The sequence below is a fragment of the Falco peregrinus genome, chromosome 2, assembly GCF_023634155.1.
Source record: "Falco peregrinus isolate bFalPer1 chromosome 2, bFalPer1.pri, whole genome shotgun sequence".
In the NCBI taxonomy this organism is placed as follows: Eukaryota; Metazoa; Chordata; class Aves; order Falconiformes; family Falconidae; genus Falco; species Falco peregrinus.
Window position 1 is genome coordinate 15,128,774 of NC_073722.1, and position 23,180 is coordinate 15,151,953.

At 39.3% G+C, this 23,180-nt stretch overlaps 1 protein-coding gene across 2 annotated transcripts; it reads right to left on the bottom strand.

The window, feature by feature from the left end:
• Positions 1-801: 801 nt before the first annotated feature.
• Positions 802-22,197, bottom strand: PRMT9 (protein arginine methyltransferase 9). 2 transcript variants are annotated; one of them, XM_055795062.1, is made up of 14 exons: positions 22,114-22,197; positions 21,666-21,713; positions 20,874-21,086; positions 20,190-20,338; positions 18,637-18,873; positions 17,902-18,069; positions 15,907-16,009; positions 14,639-14,745; positions 10,590-10,782; positions 6,850-7,033; positions 4,098-4,809; positions 1,886-2,039; positions 1,332-1,454; positions 802-1,113 (listed from the first exon to the last, which is right to left on the bottom strand). In XM_055795062.1, the coding sequence occupies exons 3-14, from the start codon at positions 21,057-21,059 to the stop codon at positions 898-900; spliced, it is 2,532 nt and encodes an 843-aa protein (XP_055651037.1). In that variant the 5' UTR covers positions 21,060-21,086; positions 21,666-21,713; positions 22,114-22,197; the 3' UTR covers positions 802-897. The 2 variants fall into 2 exon arrangements, with proteins under 2 accessions (XP_055651037.1, XP_055651038.1); XM_055795063.1 differs by having other exon boundaries at positions 22,010-22,121.
• Between the last annotated feature and the right edge of the window lie 983 nt (positions 22,198-23,180).

The following is a 23,180-nucleotide window of genomic DNA, read 5'->3' on the forward strand; positions in this document are numbered from 1 at the left end:
TTCAGGGCCCACTGTAGCCACTACTAGAAATAACCCGCTTTCCTGCATGTATACAGGTAAAAAGTGATAGCGGTAGAACTATTAGCTCAAGGATCAGAGCTGCTGGAAGCTAAGTAGCTACTGTGCTTTAGTTTTTCAAAAACCTCACACTGGAGATTTTTTTTTAATACTTGAAGTTGGTGTAATACTTGAAGTTTGGTGTAAAACTTGGGTAAGGTACAGAGGGTGGGTTTTGATAGGAAAAGAGCTAGTGAAGTGTCTTGGTTGCTTCTTTCACAGTGTTTCTGGAAACCTACTGAGTTATTTTATTGTTCCTCAGTTATTGTGTGTGCACATATTCCTGCATTATTTTATTTTTCTGTGAGAAAACTTATTTTTTCATTGCAGTAGCTTACAGGATCATACCTTTCCATTAAAGATTACTACTGAATTTCTAAAATAATAGGGTAGGTGTCATCAAAAGATTGCTGTCTTCTGGAAACTACAACAATTAGTACTCCACAGCATGACCTATCAAGTTCATATTATGTTTGAGAAACAAGGACTGTATCCTGAACAGCCACAGCTGTTTCTGGCAGAAGCATCTGGATGCTTTTTTCCTTACTACAGCTGATAGAGCAGTAGGAGCAGACTTCTCTTGCTGCCTTAATTGCTGCAATATGTAGCAACCAGGTTTTTTGCTGTAGTGTAGACAGCACCTTCCCCAACTGCTTGGCAAAGTACCCTTAATAGTGCAAGTTTTAGTCCCTCAGTGGACCTTAAGTATTTACAATTCAAGCAACACAAGAGCCTGCTGGATCAGTAGATAAAATTTAGAATTTAATATAAGTTAACATCTGTGATGTTATGAACAGTCTATATGCAATTAACCATAAATCAGGTTGTACACAACATTCTTCACCGTTTAACTGTAATACTAATGTTGCTTTTATGGTGTTGAACATCAAGCACAAGCTCATCTCCAGCCTGAACTTGGATGGGCTCATCAAGAACAACTGCAGCTTGTTTCCAGTGCGAGGACTCATCAGATGTGTTCAAGCTATGGTCTTCATCTAGATGTATGTGATACCAGAAGGGAACTGCAGTGACTTGGCCAGACTTACAGATATGTACCTAAAAATATTTAAAATATTAAGTCAGTTAACCCTTTTCAAAGAACTAAGAAAATACAGTAGGTTTTTTTTTCCATCATCACCATTTCAATCTACTTCACAGATACTTGCAGACAAGTAAATTCTGTATTGAAGTTTTCAGCCAAGGTGAGCAATTAACGAGCAGCTCTGCAGAACAGCAGTTAAGTGCACCTCTAACTTTACATATATGCAACTTACCTTCACTTCTCTGCTAGAGCTGTTCAACAGAGGGTTCATGAGATCAAGCCTTAAAAGCTCTGCTGGCTTGCTCAAGGGTAGACACGGTAATGTGGAGAGATCCAAATACACACGAACAGGTACCTAGGAGTATATAACATATTTAGACATCAATAGCCATTAAAAAGTGAAGAGTTAGAAGACTTAATTATAATGCAGAAGATTCTAGTAATTACTGTAATGCCAGCCAAAATGCAAAATACACCCTTCTAATCCCTTCTGAAATGTGACTGTTGGGATACAAAGTGATGAAAGAGGTAGTAACAGCACAGCCACTCCTCTATACAGTAATACTGCATCTTATTACTCAGATGATTCCCCCACCAGTTTTAAAACAAGTATTACCCATTTTAGTTTATCTAGGTCCCTGTCTGGTCACATAAACCTCTCATGCTAAATTGAACAATACAAAACTTGTGAGGTCTTCAGTTTCCTTGCAGTTCACACCAAAACAAAACAGCTAGACAGCTGCAGGGTTTTGAAGTATGTCTGGAAGACACCCACCAACATCATACCTTGAACTGGTTGATAAAAGGGGCTACATTAAACCCAAGAGTTGGTTCTGTTCCTTGAACAGCACTCTCCAGCAACAGAGACTCCGATTCTACAAGCATCCCATACACCAAAACATACTGTGGGAAAATCTTTCCTCCACTGTGAAGTAAACATCTGCAAAATGAGAGAGATTTCACCTCTAAAGCATACCATTCAACAAGAATGAAAGGTCATCAAGTACATTTAAGAAAGGCGCACTAGTTCCTCCTCTGCAGTCAAGTGCTCAGAAGCATTTGAGTTTGATCCCATTTGGCCAGACAGCGGTATCGTACAAAAAAAAGAAAATCTGTCAATAGTACTAGGACTAAGTAATCTCTTCTCAGTATCCTTATTGGATACACTAACACTTGAAGATGGGCTTTATTTATGGCCCCAGCACTTAATACCAGAGGACTTGCAGAAATGCTTAATGAAAGAAAGTCAGGAAGTACATAGTGCTGGGGAGCACTGGTTAAGTAGGCAGCGAAGTCCTGGGTCGAGGCAACCCCCAGAAAATACAGGCTGGGCAGAGAGGGGATTGAGAGCAGCCTTCAGGAGGTGCTGGTGGACAAAAAGCTCAACGTGGCCCAATAATGGTGTGCTTGCAGCCCAGAAAGCCAACCAAAACCTGGGCTGCATCAAAAGAAGTGCAATCAGCATGTCAAAGGAGATTATTCTCCTGCTCTGCTCCACTGTCATGGGACCCCAACTGGAGTGCTGCATTCAGCTCTGAGGCCCCCAACATACAAAGGACATGGAGCTGTTGGAATGAGTCCAGAGGAGGGCCACTGGAGCACCTCTCCTATGAAGATAGGCTGAGACCGTTGGGGTTGTTGGGCCTGGATAAGAGAAAGCTCCAGGGAGACCTTATAGCAGCCTTCCAGTACCTAAAGGGGCTTATAAAAACTTTTTCAGTAGGGCCTGTTGTGATAGGACAAGGGGTAATGGCTTATGACTGAAAGAGGGTAGATGTAGATATTAGGAAGAAATTCTTTACTGTGAGTGTGGCGAGACACTAACAGGTTGCCCAGAGAAGCTGGGCATCCTTGGAAGTGTTCAAGCTGAGGTTGGACGTGGTTTTGAGTGACCTGGTCTAACAGAAAGTGTCCCTGCCTGCAGGGGTGTAGGAACTAGATGATCTTTAAGTCCCTTCCAACCCAAATGATTCTGTGATTCTATGACAGCGACAGAGAAACAAAACCTGATGAGAATTTAAGTTGCCCTTCTTTAAGCGTTTAACCAAAATTGACAGCAATACAGGAGACAGCATTTTTTTTCCTGAAAAAAAATACCTGAGCCTTGCTTGGTCTTCTGCTACAGAATATCCCACTGCTGAGAGCAGCAATATAACAGAAACTTTCATTCAGTATGTTATACATCTCCAGTTCACCACAGATTGTTTTAAGTCTCCTTTTCCTACAGCAGGCCTCTTTTCATAGCAATCGGGTAGCTAAGCACTGCACTATTCAATGTATTTTCATGCAAACAGATTTGAGTCTGCAAATGACAAAAGTCAGAGTAATTTCCCATTTGTTCTTAGAGCAAAAAAAAAGTCATCTAAAGATTTATTAAACACATAGAAAATGTAATGAACATAAATCATCTGGAATATTCTGCCATCACTAAGCATGGAGATGAACAGAGAAGATTCCCTAGCCCCACAAAAGGGGATTGACATTTACTTTTTTTGCTACCCGTTTCCATTATTTCATTTCTCTTTCGCTGCATTCCTTCCCATCCCTCCTGCCGTGGATAACTTCGTTGCTGCCTCCATGGCTGGCCTAACACCATGTGTTTGTCTTTTAGCAGTACCAGTTTGTTCCAACCACAGTTCCGACACATATGTGAATCTGGGTTTTTGTGACCTTGCACTAAAAGAAGCTACCTCAGTTATCACTAAGATGCTGGCTATCCTGGGAACTTCTGACAGAACAAGCAATAAGACCTTCCATTCATATTCTTGCATACAAAACATGAAGTAATATATGAAAGTGAAATCTTGACACTTTTTATAAACTTATATGTATACAATGATCACGCTCATAACACTCTGTAAGGTTCAATCTAGTCAAAAAACATGCTTTTCCTGCTCTACAGAACCAACATGACAGTAATTCTGTAGTTAGAAGTATTTTTAGAAGTTTTCAGGTAATTTCAGATTCCTAGGAATACTTTTGCCCGTTTATACAGTACCTGGATATTGCAGCCTTTTCCATCACCTCCTGCTGGATTAAACCTGATGTCTCTATAACATCCAAAATAATAATACTCCACAACTTGTCTGATTTGGGTCTCTGTAACACCACACTTTCATCTTCTAAGTGGCTGAGCCAAAACTCTAATGTTTCCTTAGGGAAATGGTTAGCTTCTGAAATTACATTAAGTGCTGCCTGATGCTGTTCTTTCTCAACAGAACTGTAGGTTCTAACTGGTCCAAGTTTGCCAGCTATAATTGGCAGGATGGAGAAGCCTTCAGACACATCCAAAATGTACAAAGGATTAGAAGCCACATCTAGAAAGCTCTTGTTTTGATTCTCTTGGAGGTTCATCCCACTGCCATGTCCATCGACATCCATTGACTGCAAGTCCTTACTTGGATTTAACGACAGCAGCACTTTGCCCATAGCAGCTTTAAAGCATTCATGGTATGGTATGTTGTTCAGCAGGGCTATTTCTGTGGATTCCAATACACATACTTGACCGTTGCCATCCTGTTCGCTAGTTGTTTGAAGACCAGCCAGAGCATTACATAATTCAGCCTCATTGCCCAAACTCTGTGTGTCATCTCTGTCACTGAAATCCATCTCACACTCTGAAGTCAAAGAGGAAATTTTCTGGATCTTCAAGTAGCAGTCTTGGCAGCAAACTTCCATCATCACAGTATCTCCAGTCTTCACAGAATAATCTTGGCAAAACATCACAAAAAAAGTCACATCAGTTACTTTACTGAAAACAGCAACGAAGCAGACATACAGTACTTTAAAAAAAAAAAACAACCAAACAACCCCACAACACCCCCATTATCTCATTTTCTCCTTAGTTGTTACTTGTGTGTATGAAAAAATTGCTTGTCTGTAGCCCACAAGCTGAAACCTGCGATTGTGCATTAAAATTCGCCTTAAAACTGTCCCACACTAGGCAAACTCCATTTATACTCAAAATAAGCCTCTTCATGATAAATAAACACTACTTTAAGTGTTCTGTTAACAGCAGAACAGAAAAAAAAAAGGACATACTAGTAAAGAAATCGCTTTTGTTTTAAAATGCTAAATATTAAATATCTACACTTTAATACCTCCAGAGGAAGGTAAATTTGTAGTTACATGGAAAACAACAGCTATGGTTTAGAAAGGGTAATTTATTCAAAATAAATTTTACTGGAGTATTTACAGTGTACAGGTCAAGGTGGTCTTCAGACACTCTCTATGTATGCTAAGAAAGTAAATCCACTGATACAGACCAGAATTTCAAAATAAAAAATGCTGCAGTTTGACAACCATTTCTATCAATAGCAATGTAGTCTGTATCTCCCCTCTACACTTTCAGCTGAACCTGTCCGTGGCACAGCTGCCCCTACTGTCTATCGATACTAAATTAGGAGCAGCTGTGGACTAACCTGAGGGTAGAGAGGCCTTACAGAGAGATCTGGATAGACTAGAGAGCAGGGCAACTAGCAACCGCATGAAATTTCACAAGAGCGAGCACCAGATTCCCCACCTAGGACGAGTTAATCCTGGTTATACGTACCATTTGGAGGGTGAGAGGCTGGAAAGCAGCCCCACAGAAAGAGACCTGGGGGTCTGGGTGAATGGCAAACTGAGTATGAGTCAACAGTGTATCCTGACAGCAAAAAGGGCCATCTGTGTCCTGGACAGCATCAAGCACAGCCCGGCTAGCCAGTCAACGGAGGCAACTGTCCCACTCCACACTGCACTGGTGTGGCCCTACCTCTGGTACTGTGTGCAGGTTTGGACACCTCAATATGAGAAGGACATCAAACTGTGAAGAGTATGTCCACAGAAGGATGACCAAGATGGTAAAACTCTTTGAGGGCAAGACTCATAAGGAGCAGCTGAGGTCACTTCATTTGTTCAGCTTGGAGAAGGCTGAGGGGTGACCTCATCACAGTCTACAACTTCCTCAGAGTGGGGGCAACGGAAAGGGAGGAGTGGGGGCAACACATCGGGATGGTACAAAGCTGCATCGGGGAAATTCAGACTGGACCTTAGGAAAAGGTTGTTTACTGAGGGTGGGCAGTCACTGGACCAGAATTCCCAAGGAAGTGATCACAGCACCAAGCACAGCAACAATGCTCTTAATCACATGCTTTAGTTTTAGGTAGTCCCACAAGGAGTAGGGAGTTTGGACTCAACGATACTTACGGGCTCCTTCCACCTCAAGATATTCTAAGATTCTAAAACAGGACAATGGAAAATGGATAGATGAAGAGTAGAGGCTGCTGGAAACGACACTGCCACGGTGTGTGCGGAACAGTACTGGAGTCCAAAATGGGGGTGAGTGGTATGTGGGAATGTTTAGTTTTGTGGCAGCAGCAGCTAGAAATTCCTACATCACCTCCCCCACTTCCTTTTTGCAAGTTGTATCTTGACTAGGTAGAGCCAGTCAGTAGCCCCACTTTTTGGAGTTGCTCCACAATGCATTTAATTCAGTTTAGAAACCCCCCCCCAACTTAAGGAAAAGCGTTGTCCCTCATTCTAAGCAGATCCCTTATCTACTTCATAACAGAGTCCCATGAACAAGCCTCAATGCAGGGACTGTGGACTACAGATCCAGAAACACAATTGGGAGCCATCTCACAGCTACCTGCTATTGAACTTCTAATCGTATTTGCTGCCACTTCCTAATCTCTGAAATAACCTAACTAGCTCAAAATCAAAATAAAACCAAGCTAATATACCACAACAAGAAAATCCACAGGACATACCAAGGAGGCCCTGCACAGGATAGACTGCCTGTTCCCAACATGTTTCCTCACTGGGACTTGTAGACAGAGCATGCTCATCATCGAGCTGTAATACAAACCACACCACAACAGCATCTAGTATTCCTCCTTCAGTGACCGGCAGACTGAGCTTCCAGGGCTTTCTAGATGCAAGGCTTTTCAGTTCCTGACCAGAATAGAAAGAGGGGAAAAAAAATAATTGTGTAACAGTTTCTTTCCATAAATAATGATAAAAAAAATTATACAAAGTTACCCAAATTTCTGCACCTATCCATAAGGACACCCAACAGAAACCTGAAATTAACAAGCCACTACAATACCTATTATCATTAGTACTCACTAGCACATGGACTTGTGTTCCCACATGCAAATGCAATTACCCATATGACCAACCTGCATCCATCAGCCATTAAAACAACCATGCCTACATCTAAGAACATACACTGAAAACTGCAAGAAAGGCTTTAGACTGGCAAGGCTTGTCATATGAGAAGTAATAAAAACTGAGCCAGTCTTTTGGGCTAGATTCAGGCCAATGCTTAGGCATATCCTTCACTTAAAACCTGTGTTAAATCAATTCTAGAAATACTGTATGTAAGCACTAAATTTGCTCAAACAGAGGCTCAGCAAAATCATTACAAAACCAAAGTCACACATCATTGACGATATTTTCTCTGCTACCTGGGCTATAGGCTTTGTGCAAAATATCAGGCACAGAGTATTTCACTACTGATAAGAACTAAGATCTCCCCTGAAGACATCAGGTTATAAATTCTCCAATTAGACAATTCTGGCATAAAACAATTAAAAGGAGGTCAAGCACTAGGGACCAAAGATTGTCTCAGTCACAACCATTCTGCTTCGTAACAGCATTCCTAGGCATTTATCAGCTTCCAGATCTGCTTATGTAAACATTCATCCTCTCTAAGTTTTGAGCCACAGGGCAAAGGAACAGTTCCACCCTAAGAACATGGGTAGCTCTCGCATAACGCATTTTTTTATTTTTCCCTCTTCATTCTCATTTGGTATTCTCCAACAGCTGGTCTACCCCTCTTCTCACAATTGAAAGATAGCTGAACAATGTATGTGTTAAAATTACTGGATGCTAACAAAGTTCATAATAAGATCTCACTGCTCTTCAAAAGTGCTTTGCTGTTGACTATTTTTTGTACATCCTCAACTGGAGCGAAGAGTAAATTGAAGCTTTGCTGGCAACAACCCCCTTGAAGCAAGGCCGTTAAGAGCACAAGTATGCATCTGTTTCTCAGTTTCTGGGAAGTTATAGCTGTTTAGAAGTGTATTTGATATTAAAAATATTCTTCCTAATTACTCTGTAAAAGCAGCAGGCCCAAGGTTCTCATCCACTGGTTCTAGTAACTGTAACATTACATCCCTATCTTGTGGCCCACAGCACTTAAAAACACACTTGAAGGCAGTTATTTCAGTCTTCCCTGCTCTCTACCATGCTGCTTATGCCACATTTATTCTTCACATTTGTCCACTGCATAAACCTGTTTCTATTATTTATGACAATTACGGACTCAAAGAGCTCTAGCATATTAGGAAGGCAATTTATCAACTAATGTAGTTAAAGAGACAGCAAAGAAAATAAAGCAATGATGCAGGAATAGGCAGTAAAAACCCAAAATCATGCTATGCCACACACATCCTCTGAATGTGAAAAAGGTAACTTGCATTAAGAAAAAGTAAACGGGACTACAAATAGAAGGAAAAACTACAGAAAAACTACAGTTCCCGAATTTCTTATGTCTTGATCCAGAATTTCTCAAATATTCCATACAGTAGCTTCCCATGAGAAATAGAATCTGTAATTGTTGGCAAAAGCACAGTTCCCTTAGGGCCTAAAAGGGAGACTGAGCTTTAATTATTGGCTGCTGAGGTAAACACTCACTTCCACTCCCAGTGGCACTGATCTGCTGCCAACAAACATGCATACAGGTAGTACCTGGCTAGATGCAATGTCTGCAGCCTGTAATTATAGCCACATTTTGTTCCCCTGCCTGGGAGGAACTGAACTGCTGCTCCTAATATTAGCAGTAATAAAGTAATCAGCACAACTCAACTGCTTTTTTTTCTTTTAATTTTGACTTGCTATAATTATTTCTGATCAGTACTGATGTCTTTGAAGACTCCTATTTAAGAAACACTGTTGTACCATATTTTATGTCTGTTCCTCAGTTCTGTCATTTTAGTTCTGGATAGTTAGTACAAGAAGAATAGATATAACATGCCTCTCATTCTTTGAAATACAAATTTAGAAAATAGGTCTTTGAAATCACTTAACTAGTGCTAAATGACTTATCTGGATTTCAATCTTTAGTAGGTAATTCTCCTAGTGTTTGTAAGTATAAGATTTATTTTATTCCAACAGGAGCACAGATAATTCTTTTTTCTTTTTTAGCTGCACTGATTGAACATCCGGGTGTTGTCATAACAAAAGTAAATAAATAAAGTTCCACAAAAAAACCTAGACTGAAAGTAACCTACCAGTATCTAGAACTGCCGTATTTGCGCAGTGACAAAGTAACAACAAACCAATGCTTCCACATAAACTAACTGCATTCCTTCCCTTTACTTATGGTATCTTCCCATTTCATGACAGGAACACTACATTAGTCTAATTGAAACTTCAAAAGGAGCAGTTCTGAAACACAGCATAAAAGGAACACTTTAAAATTATCTTTACATGTATGCCAACAGGCAGATGCTTAAGAATAGGCATGTCTCAGATGAGCGTAATAGTTTGTTATTGATGCTAGAAGCAGAAGTAACACCAGGTGACACCAAGATCACCCCCAGTAATATACTGAAGAGCTTTGTCTTATTTCATTTTTTATCTCAGGGTATCAGACAAGCCAACTAGGAAAAGCTATTGATTCAGAAACACTGCAATTCCTGGCCAGCAGTCGCCAAGAGTAATTTCATTTATACAACCGAATCTATTTTAAGCTCTGACTCAATGCTAACTCCTCACCACAGGTCAATGAGCAAAAAACACACCAAAGATCAGATATATCATCTTTTTAGTGTGCTCAGCTGCAAGTGGCCGAGGTTCTTGCCTTACAGTTCAGGCCTATTTAGTACACACATACAAATGTATTTTGTGCAAGATACACAAAATAATGCTACCATATTTTAGAATGCCATATAACAGAAATATCTTAAGATACCAAAAGGAGCTGAAGGGTGGAATCAAAATGGTTGAATAGGATAAGATAATTTCTTCATCTCACTTCTCTTTTACACTTACCCATCAACACTTAGACATTTTTACGCCAGATGTAAAATAAATCCTTTTTCTTTTGTCTTTAATAGCCATTTGAAGGCTCTGAATTTGAGGAATAAACTAAAGTCAGCTCCACAACTACATAAATCATTTAAGAGGGTCTATTGCATTCTTCCTCCTCCTCCCTGTACTGAGGCTGGCAGTTGTTTCATCCTATAGTGAGCTAGTTTAGCTCCCTAAACTACAACAAACAACCCCACCGCTCCCACCCTTCAAAAACTCATAGACTATCATATGATCACACCAGCACACAACCAGACAAGCATCAAAACCACCAGAGGATTTCAGTGCAGCCCTGCCAACTTTGCTTTTGTGAACTTTTCTGAAATTGAACCCAGAAAGCAAGAAAGATATGGGAGACTCATTATTTATAAATAGACTACTTATAAAGGACATTAAAAAAAAAAATCATTACCTGCAGATTGTTGAAATCTACTGTCATTATTTGACAGGGTTCTGTCAGAGGTACGTAACCTCCAGGAATACGACTGAGCTTCTCAGTGGTGTAAGGTTCAACAGTTTCCTCTGAACCAGCAGAAGTGTATGTTGGACTAAAGAACTGCACTGAATTCGACAAGCACACACCAGCAACTTCTTGCATTCCCACTCTAGGGGTAAAGAAAAAAAGGGAAGAAATGAAACTTCAAATAATTTGACAAAAAAACCCAAAGGAAATTCTTCCCAGGCTTGCTGAATACTTTTAAACTATCAGAGTGTAAGAATAGAACAACTGAAAAAAAAAATAGCAAAACAATTCTGGGAGGGTGGTTTGTTATGTTCAGAGCAGCCCTAAAGCATTGAAAATGCACATCACTCTCAAGAATCAGAACTGAATACTGCCACTAAACTGAGAAGCCCACTACGTCCTTTGTCAAAGGCCACAGACTTTTTGCCACCTTAAGCACAACTCACTGAGTCCTGACAGAGCACTAGAAAGAATAATATACCCTGTGATAATACAAACAAATAAAGCTTGCTTCTGCATTAGACAGATAATGAAGGTGTTTCAGGTGAACAGGATAGTCAAAGATAGATACACTACAGGAAAATGCGTTTTTGGAGTCTCTTTGACATAAAACTTTCATTTTGCAGTACCTCTATATACTTATCCAACACAATCTATGCAGAGTAAGGCACTTTTCATAGTTACGTAGCTGCAAAGAAAATCCCAGCATTGACTTCTTGTGGAAAAGGCTTTGAACATTCAAAATAGACACATTCTCTCTTGTGAGAGAGATTATCAATTAGGTTTCCAGAAACAACATTATATGAAAATCTTCAAAGAAGAAAAAATGCTTTAACTGCTTTAAAACAATTACTTGAATGCTGTCCATGTCAGGTTTGAGGACTTAAGATATATTCTCATTTTCAAAGTACAAATCAGAAAGTTAAATGAGACTAATCTTGCACAAGCTACAGTAAATTATTCTGAAGAAGTACATTTGACTGTGAAGAAGCCAGTCCTTCCCATTTCAGTGACAGCTATCAAACAGATCTACATTCTTATAGTGAGATCTAGCACTCAAAAGTTCAAATGTAAACTAATTATATTTCTATTTCTAGAACTATTTTTAATTCTGAATCATTTTCTCAGGAACCTGCTGTCCCTCCCTACAGCTAAGTATGCCTAGACAAACTGTGTGACAATATTTTCATCAGATACGGTCATCTCCTTGAAGCTCCCAATCACAGAACCAAGTAAGCTACTTTTTGTCATAACCTGGCTTCTTAGGCAAATATATTTTGACCATTATACGTAGCTAAAACACAAAAAAAATAATCTAACTCCATCTTTGGAGCAGATTGGCTAGCAATATAAGTGTATGTGATGTATAGCAAGCACAAAGCAGTAAGTCCTTCACAATAAACACTAGAAAATACACCATTACCAACAATTACAATCCTCTCACCTGCTCAGAGAAGTAACTCAGATATTTCAACAACACGCATGAGAATGTACTCTTCTTCATTTGGAACTGAATCCATGTATTATTTTAAAATAAATACTACAACTAAAATGGAACAGCAGCTGTACGAAGCCTGTATTGTGGAAGAGGTCAGCAAGTTGTTATTATTCATTATCATGAATCTTTCTGGCTTCAATGCACACACACAGATGTAGAGCCACTTTATTGCCTCTCTTTCTGGGGCCTAACTGACTAAAAATTAAACATTAAAAAAAGACCCCTGAAACCTGCAATTCTTACAGTCACTTAAATTAGTAAATTATCATTTTGAATAAAATATGTCAGAATATGGGTTTAAATACAGATGCACTAATGGAGCAGACCTATGTTCTCTTAGAATACTGTCTTACTGTTATATATAACTCTTGAAAGACATGCAGTTCAAACTTGAAAAACAGTATGTAGTATACTCTAGGATCTTAAAGAGTTTTGTGGAAGTCTAGATTTATTCTTAGTAGGAATCAAGTCTGCTTACAGATTTGTCAGTTCATTTGTCCTTCTGAAAGTAAACACATTTCATATGGATGCAGAACAATCACTTCAAAGATAGAGCAATGACTTCAGGAAAAAGTAAAGCTAACCATAAAAAAACCCCACCAAAAAACATAATACCACAACAGAGTTTGGTCCTACAGTCCTTCTAGGGAACATGAGCAATGGGTATAAGCAGCACTAGCTATAGTAAAGAAGCATCACAATTATCACTAAAACATCAAGTAACGAAGCTACAATAAGGGGTAAACCAGCACAAAACTTTTTGTCACATGCACCAGAAGAAGAATTATAAGTAAACTGGTATGATTTATCTAAATTCCACTACATCCTTGGAAAAAAAAATAATCCTAAAAACAAGCAGAGCACATGAAATGAAGCGTAACTTAAAACTGCTAAAACAAAGGGTCAGAATACAAGGCAGAAGATCAGACACAGGTAACTGTGATATGCAAGACTGGAGGAAAAGGCAATTCCCTTCCTCAGCAAGATGAATCAGTGTTTGATGACAGATTAAAGCACAATTTTAAATATATACAGGGAAGAAACCCCACAGGTATTCACAGATTTCTGGGCTCTACATCTACTTACTTATAACCTCTCAAAAAACAACTTAAATAATGAGGAAAAGCTCAAAGAAAAGTTGCATTAATTGTACAAGACAAACTACTAAATCATTAAAAAAGCATGAGAAGAGAGTACTTTCACAATGCTATTTCATTAGGCATCCTGCTCAAAAAAACATATCCAAGCCCCAAAGTTTTGCTGTAGATCTTGAAAACACTGAAGGAAACATGGACACATGTCCATCAGAATAATTCAAAGAGATCTGGATCGTTTAAATATGAGAATAAGCAAGTGTTTTACATAAATCTTAACAGTACTTGTTGAAATAGACTTAAGACAGGTATTCTTACCGGAGCAAAAAGGAATCTCAAACTATAAAGGCAGAAAATTTAGAAGTGATATTCTTCTTCCTAGAGCATAGAATTAATTTGTGGCAATCATTTCAGTCCTGCTAGCCACCTGACCTTAAGCTGCACTATTAGAATAAATCGTTAATTCAACAATCCAAAGTTAACCACACATTAACTTTCATCCTGTTTCCATTTTGTAAGGAACAGTCAATACAATGTTTCAAGGCAAAAACCTATCTTCTGATTAACGAATAATTAAATTCTCCTAGAAAAATAGTTCTTCTATGACTATTTACTATGGGAACTTCTGTCTCTTTCTGGCCATTGTCCAGCTCTGCATTAGAAAAATCACTGATGCAGCCTGGCTATTTTTCATCCAGTACACTGAAGCTCCTGTAAAAGTTAGTGTTTTCTTTTATTTGCAGTTAAGATTAATCCTAAACAAAATACACCAAATCCAAACCTCTCAGACAGAGACTGTCTCCATAAAGGGATGCTGTTCTAGAAGACAAGAACAAAAACGAGTATGAAAGTAATTGATACAGAGTCAGAAGTGGTCTCAGCAAAGAAACCCTACTGTATGCTAGTTCAGAATTAGGCAAGGCACATATTCAGAAGGACAATGTTAGGTGGAGTTATTAACACTTAGGCTTTACAAAATCCTGTCCTCATCTTTTAAAAGGGTAAAATCCAGCAGCAAGGTATGGAGCAGATCATAAAAAATACAAAATAAGGATAAAGGCCACATGTCAATCTAAGAATCTCCAATAGAAAAATTGAGAAATAATTTTACTATTAAGGAATTAAATTTCTTTAGTATGTGATAGAGGCATGTAATTCTGCATAACTGAAAATCAAGAGTTTCTGATGAAGTGATCCAAAATGTCTGAACCACAAAACTGGGGTGGAGGGTGGGGGAGCCTGGAAAAGTGGTGGGGAGGGCAAGAGCAGAAATCTGTTTAGTGAAACAGATAACCAACCATTCAAAAAATAAAGCGACAGTAAATGAAAAGTCCTCAATTTAAGCCACTGGTTTCTCTTCCCAAGTAACAAATATGGGTTCAAACTGTGCTGGAGTTTAAACATACCTGTGATGCCTACGTATCTCTTTGCACTCCACTGCCATCCCAAATATCATAGCACTTGCAGGAATAACTCTGCCATAGTCTCCAGTATGGACATCTTGATTTTTAGGCTGTGAAATCATGAACAACAACATGCAGTGAGACAGTAACCTATTTTTATCGTTACTGCAAAGCCTAGGTTACATATTAATGAGCTATTCAGGATTAAAGTGAAAACATCAGTGAGTTCTTAGTGACTAGTATAGCCCGGTCTTTGTCATTCCAGTTAACCATTAAAGGAGTTTCTTAAATACTGCAATCCATGCATCAGCTTTACTTTTCAGTCTACTACTTCCTCTATGTAACTCTAAAAGTGTTTTTTAATTTGTATTCGGTTAGAATACACTGTAACATTCGAGGGCCTTTCCTTTATGCGTCATTCCTATACTTAACACTAGAGGTCATCAGTTTCAGTCCAATACAATACAAAAGGTTTCAGCCAGATAAGACTTCTTTTTTTAAATTAACTGGAATCAAGGCCACATCAAAGTAAGAGCAAAGTCCTTCTATTTCCTAAGACCTAACAGAGGTTAACCTATATAAGACTCCCTGTCATATTACTTTGCTTAATGTATGCTAAAATACAAAATACATGAAGTAAAATCACAGATCCAGTGGAATTGTTCAGTCTTCTAAAAAAACGTTTAAAGTTGGCAAAAATAAATGAAGAGCATAAGAACATGGCATATTTATCAGATAATAGTTGACTACTCCTTAGTGTTAAGATGAGAAATAATTTTACCGTAACTCAGTATTTCCTGCTTAGACTGGCATGACTTTCTGCTGCTAGTTGGGTATCTCAAAATGACAGAGTTGCAATCAAGCTTGCAGGAAAACAGTGCCTTTAAAACACCCACAAACCCTTTTGGTGTCACTTACAAAGGTAGTGGGGAAAAACGGGGGAGTATGTGTGGAAAAAAGGAATGAATTGTGATCAAGAGCGTATGATGTAGGAGTGTATGATGTAAGGTTACATCAGGGAAACATGCATTGCAAGTACCTGTCTACTCAGAACACGAAGTCACAGAAGTATGCCTTATGCAGCTGTCTCATTGCCTTTCACCAAATCAAATTCATCCAACATACCCAGATCACTCATTTAAAAAATTTAAATTGGTAGGAAAATTAGAAGATAGTTATTCCTCATTCACATATGTCTGTGAATACACACGCATGCACTAATACATATCAAACAAAACAGGAAACCTGTTTATACATACCACAGCACCTACCTTTGGTTCTAAAAGTAGATGTTCCCAAGCGTGTATCAAGCTCTCCACAATTCCTTCTCCAAATAATCCAGCATCAACCGTTTCTGTGACTACCAAGGAAACTCTAAATAAGAAAAAGAACACCGTGAAATAGAATGTATAACACACACTCCTGTTAACATTCTTTCTTCTAAAGAAAAAAACCCCACCATACCAATGTAAGCTCAAACTGAAATTTTTACCAGTGCTCTGAAGTTTCAATACAGATGGGCAATTTAATTCTTCCAGCAGATGACACATTTTGAATTGTTGGTAGAAGTTACTCAAGACGCAGATAAAAGAGAATAAATATTGATCAAGAGTTTGCCATAAAGCTTCTTGTTCAACATTTTATAAATAAATTGTGTGGGAAGTATCTAGCCAAAACAGGAAGATGTTTCAGCCTGGGCATACAGCCAATAATACTGCAAAATACATGGTTTGTCTGAATTTTATGCAAGAGTATGTATCCATGTGTGTCTGTGTGTATTCAAAAGGAATTAAAAAAAAACCCACCCCAGAACTATAATCAAAGCACAGTAAAATTACTATGCAGACTAATGGACCCTACAATGTTAAATTCCTTTGGATTTAACCCAAAAAACATACAGCATAAGAGAAGCCATTTCCAGAACAGTAACAATTCATTCCTGACACGTGACATACAGTAACTCATCATATACAATTAGGAGGACACATATGACCAGTTACTGTAGCTCAGCTGCCACAACTAGACAAGGCTGGACTGGCATGCTAAACCATGGGAGCTTCATCATTTCAGATTATAAACCCGTACCATCACCAGATACCATTTAATAAAGTAGTAGTTAAGAGTGAAATGGATTATTTCCTTCCCATGTTTAATCTGCATCCCGAGTAGCAGTGAGGTGAAGTGATAAACCAGTCCATTGCATATACCAAAACAAAAGTCCCCTCAGATTTTGTGTGCGCTAAAAATTCCAGAGCCTCCTGAAAAACCTCTGCTGAATGGGATAGCAAGCAAGGAGAAGCAGGGTAGCATAAAAAGCCTCCATCACATATACTGAAAGCTGTCATGCTGATCAAATTCCAGTTTGCCAAGAGCAATTCCAAGCTGCTGATTTGTCACAGTAGCTCTTCCTGTGCTTTAGAAGATGTTATTGAATACTTGAAAAATAAGCTACTTCATTTTCCAAAGCCCACAGATCTCTGCTATACAAGCAGGTGAGCAGATGCGTATATACAAACAAAAAGCTCAGTCCAAACCTATTCCCACAGGACAAATTGCAATACCCTTCCACTGAATTTTACTCCACTATCTAAAGCCACGCTCTAGGCTCTCTATCACATCAGAAGCCCTATGGATCCCTCCCATGGCAGGGTGCTGACATTGACAGCTAGAGTCAGCCCAGCCACCAGGAACCCATGCACACCAGGTAGCACCTTCTCACCTGCAAACACAGTAGCACTCCTTAAGGGGCAGAGAGGAGGGGAGGTTTTCCCTCACTCCCTGATCAGAAGAGGCAGTCAATCTGCAATTTCCAGTCTCTCTGACAAATGCAGAAGTTGACATGGTGTTGCAGGGGTCTGGTATGTCCCAGAAAGTGCTCCTTTGCAGGCCCTATTACATCCTATTCGTGGGCCACAGAAGTGAGCCACAAGTTGTTAGGTATGAAAGTGTGTTAAAATCACTTTCATGATGTAGTAACCTAATTTCTCTTTTCCTATTGCTGCAATATAATTTTATATGCCCCAAAGCTCCCATCATCAAAGATGTAAATGCCTTCATTTATGACACTGCTGATCTACCAGTGTGATGTAAAGAGCATGTTATCATTTTGCACTGCTCTATAAAAACAAAACATACGGAGAACCTCCTCACGTTATAGGTAGTATCCCAGGCAAAGTTATTTCCTATTTAAATCACAGGGTATTTTCTATTTTCTTGAAATTAAGAGCAAATTAAAAATAGTATCGCAACAGAACACAACAACGTACCTTTCAGGTATGTGCTTTGGGATTTCTATATCAAGTGACTTCAGATGCAAAAGTTTGATCTCTCTTTCCATGTCATTTGCTGCCACCACGTCACAGGCAAGTTCATACATGGTTTTTGATAATTCACAGGCATAGACAGAAGATGCTCCTGCCTTTTTTGCAAACATACTGAAAAACAAGAATCAGATCAGAGGTCTTCCCTTCAGTTTCAATCATTTTGGGTAAAGCATGACAAGATACTGAGTTTTAAGTTCGATTTCCATGTCTGCTTCATATTTCTAAAGAAAACAGTTCAAGTCTAAAAATCATCATTAAGTGAACTAATTTCTGCAGTATCAGTGTTCACACAGGAGAAATTTATATCCTCTTGGTACACTATCACAAAAAAAACCCCAAACCCTAGCATAAGAATACTCCTCCAGCTATGCTAAATCCACCCAGTACTTAAAAGACAGGACACATGACACTGCAACTCCAAAACCAACATGAATAATTGTTTATATAGCAGTTACTGGCACAAAAAGCATCTGCAACAAGTAATAAAAAAAGGGTTCAAAAAATACGACCAAACACTAACCTCTAAACTCACTGACTTCTGAAAGCTTTGTTTTCTTCCTTAAGTTTTGTCTCAATAAAGTCATGAAAGTAAACTATTTTTTTCACTAGCAACCAAATTTTGTTAGACAACCAGTATGTTTCTATTAAGTTCATATTAAACATGCACTTATGACACACCTCAAAATTCCAGTTCCTGTTCCTATATCAAGGACAGATTTGCACCCTGAGTAGACAGCATTCTCAATTGCTTTCAGGTAAGTAAGGTTCCTCTTGGTATCGTTGAGCATGATGAAATGCCAGCGTTCCACAAGCCAGTTTGCAACGCGGTAAAAATTCTCCTTTGCATCAGCAAAGTCTGGGTTAAGCTTCACTGCTTTATGAAAGTATCCAGCTGCTTCATCTCTAAAGCCCATTCTATTAGTAAAAATGACAAATAGGAAGCATGCATTCAGCTGCCAAGTACCTATAAATATCCGCAGGTCTGTAAAGAGGTCTTATATCAATTAAAAGACAGCGGAAATATTTTGCATTAGTTAGAAAGATTGTCTTTAAAAACATTAATATTACCTTATGAAAAAGAATGATTTACAGCTCTACATCAAATCACTTTAAAATACAAAGATAATTGAAAAATACCATTGTGTGCACCAGTCTTCATCCACTACATCCTTTCACAAACCAGAACAGGTTTTACAAGAACCTGCTGCAACAATATGACAGCCACAACTCTGCAATCCATTCTCGCAGATTTTTCAGCAGAGAGAATGCTACAAACCCCAAAACCACTTCAACGTATTTAACTGGAACATACTGTAAACCAACCCAATTCTGTGTTGCCAGCGCTTGCATTAAGTGGCAATTCTGAAAGTGAATTGTGAACTAGAAGTAAGTTTTTATGATACCTATAGCATATTCTCAAATCACACCAAAAATTGATGAAATGCAAGAAACACATACATTTTAATACAATGCTAAGAGAGTTGTTCCTAAAAACAAAAAAGCCAAACTAATCACAAAAGCAAACCTAATTAAAAATATCTGGATCCACGAGCTACGATTTCAATCTTAAATTTCCAGTCTTATAAGAATTTTAAGACTGGAACTGAAATTAGAACCCTGAGCAAAGCACCATGTTTTGCATTGTTTGGAGAAAGCAGGAAAAGAAGGCTTTACACTAATAAATATAAGCATAAGCTCAGACTATTTAAAAAGAGCCCTACACAGTACAGTATACATGACCAGCTTCTTCACTTCAAAGGTCTGTTACACATGATCTCAAGAAGGACCCGAATTAAAAGACAGTATTCAAAGGCAGTAGTTCTCAGACATCTAACAGGAAAAAAAGGAGGAACTCCGAAAATTGTACATTTACCACAATAGTTAACACAACTTTGGTGTGTTTTGGGTTGGGTTTTTTTTGGGTTTTTTTCAGTAATTCCTTAATAAATTGTAAGAAAATATTTGGAGGCAGTGCATTTACTTTTAAGTTTTTACTTTAGTAAGACTTTTTTTTTTTGGCCTTTGCTGTGACTATCAACATTTATTTTAGCATTGACTGCTTTAAGCTGACAAGCAGATTTGTAGTTCAACAGTACATACTATACAGCATTAGGTATATGCTTGCATTTACTTTTTTTAAGCACATTTTATGTGCTCTACTGAACTGGGACTTATTAACATACAATACCAAATGCGAACCTTACAAAAACTGAATATACGTTACTACAAACCTGAAAAGATGTTCTCCCATACTATTACAGATCACTTCATCATTTGGATACAGTTCAAGTGCTTGTTCATAACAGTTAAACAGATCTTGAATCCGTGCCAGAGAATCTAGCTCTTCTGCCCATTTAAAAAGAGTAAACTGAAACGTTTCCTAGAAAATAAAATGCATACCACTGAGTTGCTGGTAGTAGGGAACCGAGCCCTGAAAACCAAAGTAGGGAACTGAGCCCTGAAAACTTCTAGAGTTATCCTGACATGCAAGTGAACACCCTCACTTCCCTAAGCAGCAGCGTACAATTATTTGCTGTCATCCCAAGTTAGATGATTCACTTGAAGAAGCAGAAATAAGCTCTCAGATATCCACACAGACAGTATCATCACCCAGTGTATACAAGAGCCTGCATGTATATTAATGCATGCAATATTACAAGCCAATACTAACAAGGCCCTATTTTTATTAAACTTACTTGACACACAGACTAAAAGAAAGTCTATCAATTCCCTTATCATAGGCACACAGATCTTATTAAACAAGTTACTGGCCATCTCCATTATTACCATTTTCGGCTTTGAAGACTGAATAGGAAAATCAGTTACACAGAACAAATCACAAGCACAAAATGTCACAAAGCCTCAAGAGGAATACAGTAAATAAAATTGTTTCAAGCAATTCAAACAGTACTTACCTTGACACTAGTTTTTAACTCAGGAGCTAGATTTAGTACTAGCAGATAATGCGCATATGCAGTTCCAAAATCCTGGTCCTCCAGGCAATGCTGAGCACTCTGCAAAGACCTGGAAACCAACTCCCGTCTGCCAGCTTCCCGACCACCTCTGTGGTTACAATGAAATTTAGCGTTGGAGTTGGGCATTCTGAGGGGTGTAAATACTTGCTCTTCCTAAAAAAAAAAACCAACATAATACGTATTTATAATCAAAAAATGTATACTATAGACCAGAAAGGTTGCGCAAAAAGCTGACAGATTAAACGTTTTAATTTTAGCTGGCATTAGTAAAAACACCCTCCCTCAAAATTCTAAGCATTCAAAAACATGCTCATCCTTATGCCACCGATAATTCCAGGAACTTTAAAGTCAGTGTTCACCATTCAAGTCAAGCACACATCACATTTATGTTTGACCAAGTCCTGGAAACAGGTTACACTTCACTTTTTAAAATTTAAAATTTCTATAATACATATTTCAGCACGTCTCTGACCAAACAGTTTTACACACTTAAAGTTCATGCACTCCCAAGTTTCATAATCAACCAGTAAATCTGCATGTTAAAGCTTCTTTGCTTCAACACTGCTACTTTCATAAAGCAAACACTCCCAGAAAAAAAGACCTAACAAGCTCACGGTTTATTGTACACATGGCAACATGACTGTTTTTCCCCTTAAGAAAACGTCAGTTATCAGAACGGACATGCACGCTTTTATAACCGCCATGGTTACCACTTTAACTTTCAATGCTTACGTAAGAGGGCCCAACGCCGCCTTCAGGACTTGCAGATGTATCCTAGAGCTGAAGAAAGCAAAGGTTACACGGTGAGGGCCTACAAGAAACACAGCACCACCACAAACAGGCGCTTCCCGCCCCTTCCCCCCCCCCCCTTTTTTTTTTTCTTAAAAAAACCACCAAACATCGCCCATGCCTCAAGTGAGCACCAGTAACGCACACACGGGCACGCAAAGCCATGGGCAGCCGTACCAGCCCGCACGGCCCTATGGATCTGCGGGCCCGGGGGTACAGGAAGGCGGAGGGCGCCGGCCCCCACCGGCACGCCTCGCAGGCCGCGCTACCGCCAGGCACTGCCCCACCCGCGGGGCGAGACTCAGGGCCACTGCCCAGGCGCAGGGAAAGCAGCGGAGCAGGATGACGGAGGGGTTCCCCTGCGGCCGGGCCAGCCCGCCGGGGCCATCACCTGCTCCGCACGGAACGGCGCTCCCGCGCTCCCGGCCGCCGCCATCTTAGTGTCGGGCAGGTGTCATCACGCATGCGCAGAGGGCGCGAGCGAGCCGCCGCCGCCGCCGCCTTCCCGCGCTGCTGGCGGGCGGCCCTGAGGGAATTGGCGGAGCCCCCGGCCGCTGCCGGGTGACTGCTCCTGCCAGCGCGGCTCCTTAACGGCCGCCTTCAAGAGCCGTCAAATGTAGCGCGGGATTGCGCACAGCAAGGTTAAAAAAACCCACTTTGCTTGATTGTCATTTCTATTACGTTTGTGACGAGAGATTCCTGAAGTTCCCCCATATCCCCCCCCCCCCCCCCCTTACGACTTCAGGGTGTAGACATTCATTTTTTATTTCCGTAAAGGAATGACTGAAGATGAAGATTACGCGTTTAACAACCAAGAAAAAAAGAAGAATGCCAGAAACTAGTACTACAGAAAAGCTAATGCCTTGACAGGTGATAGGAAGGAAGCACTACGTGACTGAAATAAAATTCATAATTTTAATTTTATTGGTAAGTAAAAGGGTTTGAGAAAAGTACAGACAAAACTATAAAAGATTTGGTTTTTTAATGCTAGTTTAGCTTATTCTCATGTGAAATACAGTGGATTGACTAGAAACTATTTACCTTTTTTCCATATTTATATATACACATGGAATAAAGGTATTTTCATTGCCTGTGTTCTTTCTCCATCCACATCTAATCTTCTAAAGCTGGTAATTCAGCTCATATGAATGCAGGACTGGAAGTGATTCACAGTGATGCTAAATCCAGTCCCTTGCCATCTCATGCTGTTCAGATGTACTCTGGAAGTAAGAACTACCACCTTAAATGCTGATGTAGTTACAGATGTAGTGTAAGAACTGCATGCTGTGCAGACCCTGCCTATGACTGCCCCGTAGTTATGGTCTTCCTAAAATTTAATTTCGCTGTTGGCAAGTCCCAAGAATGACAGTTGAAGACAACATTCACACTGCCTGGTTTTAAGTCAAACAAATCCTAGGTGTCTTGGGCCTTTGACTAACAACTTTGCTCTGCGGTATA

What these genes read in the sequence shown, in the direction of transcription:
- PRMT9 (XM_055795062.1), bottom strand. Translation starts at nt 21,059, where the DNA reads ATGCCCAACTCCAACGCTAAATTTCATTGTAACCACAGAGGTGGTCGG. An exon ending in AGTTAAAAACTAGTGTCAAG is followed by an intron (nt 20,339 to 20,873) that starts GTAAGTACTGTT and finishes TTTATTTTCTAG; the next exon opens with GAAACGTTTCAGTTTACTCT. An exon ending in GCTCTAGCAGAGAAGTGAAG is followed by an intron (nt 1,114 to 1,331) that starts GTAAGTTGCATA and finishes AAATATTTTTAG; the next exon opens with GTACATATCTGTAAGTCTGG.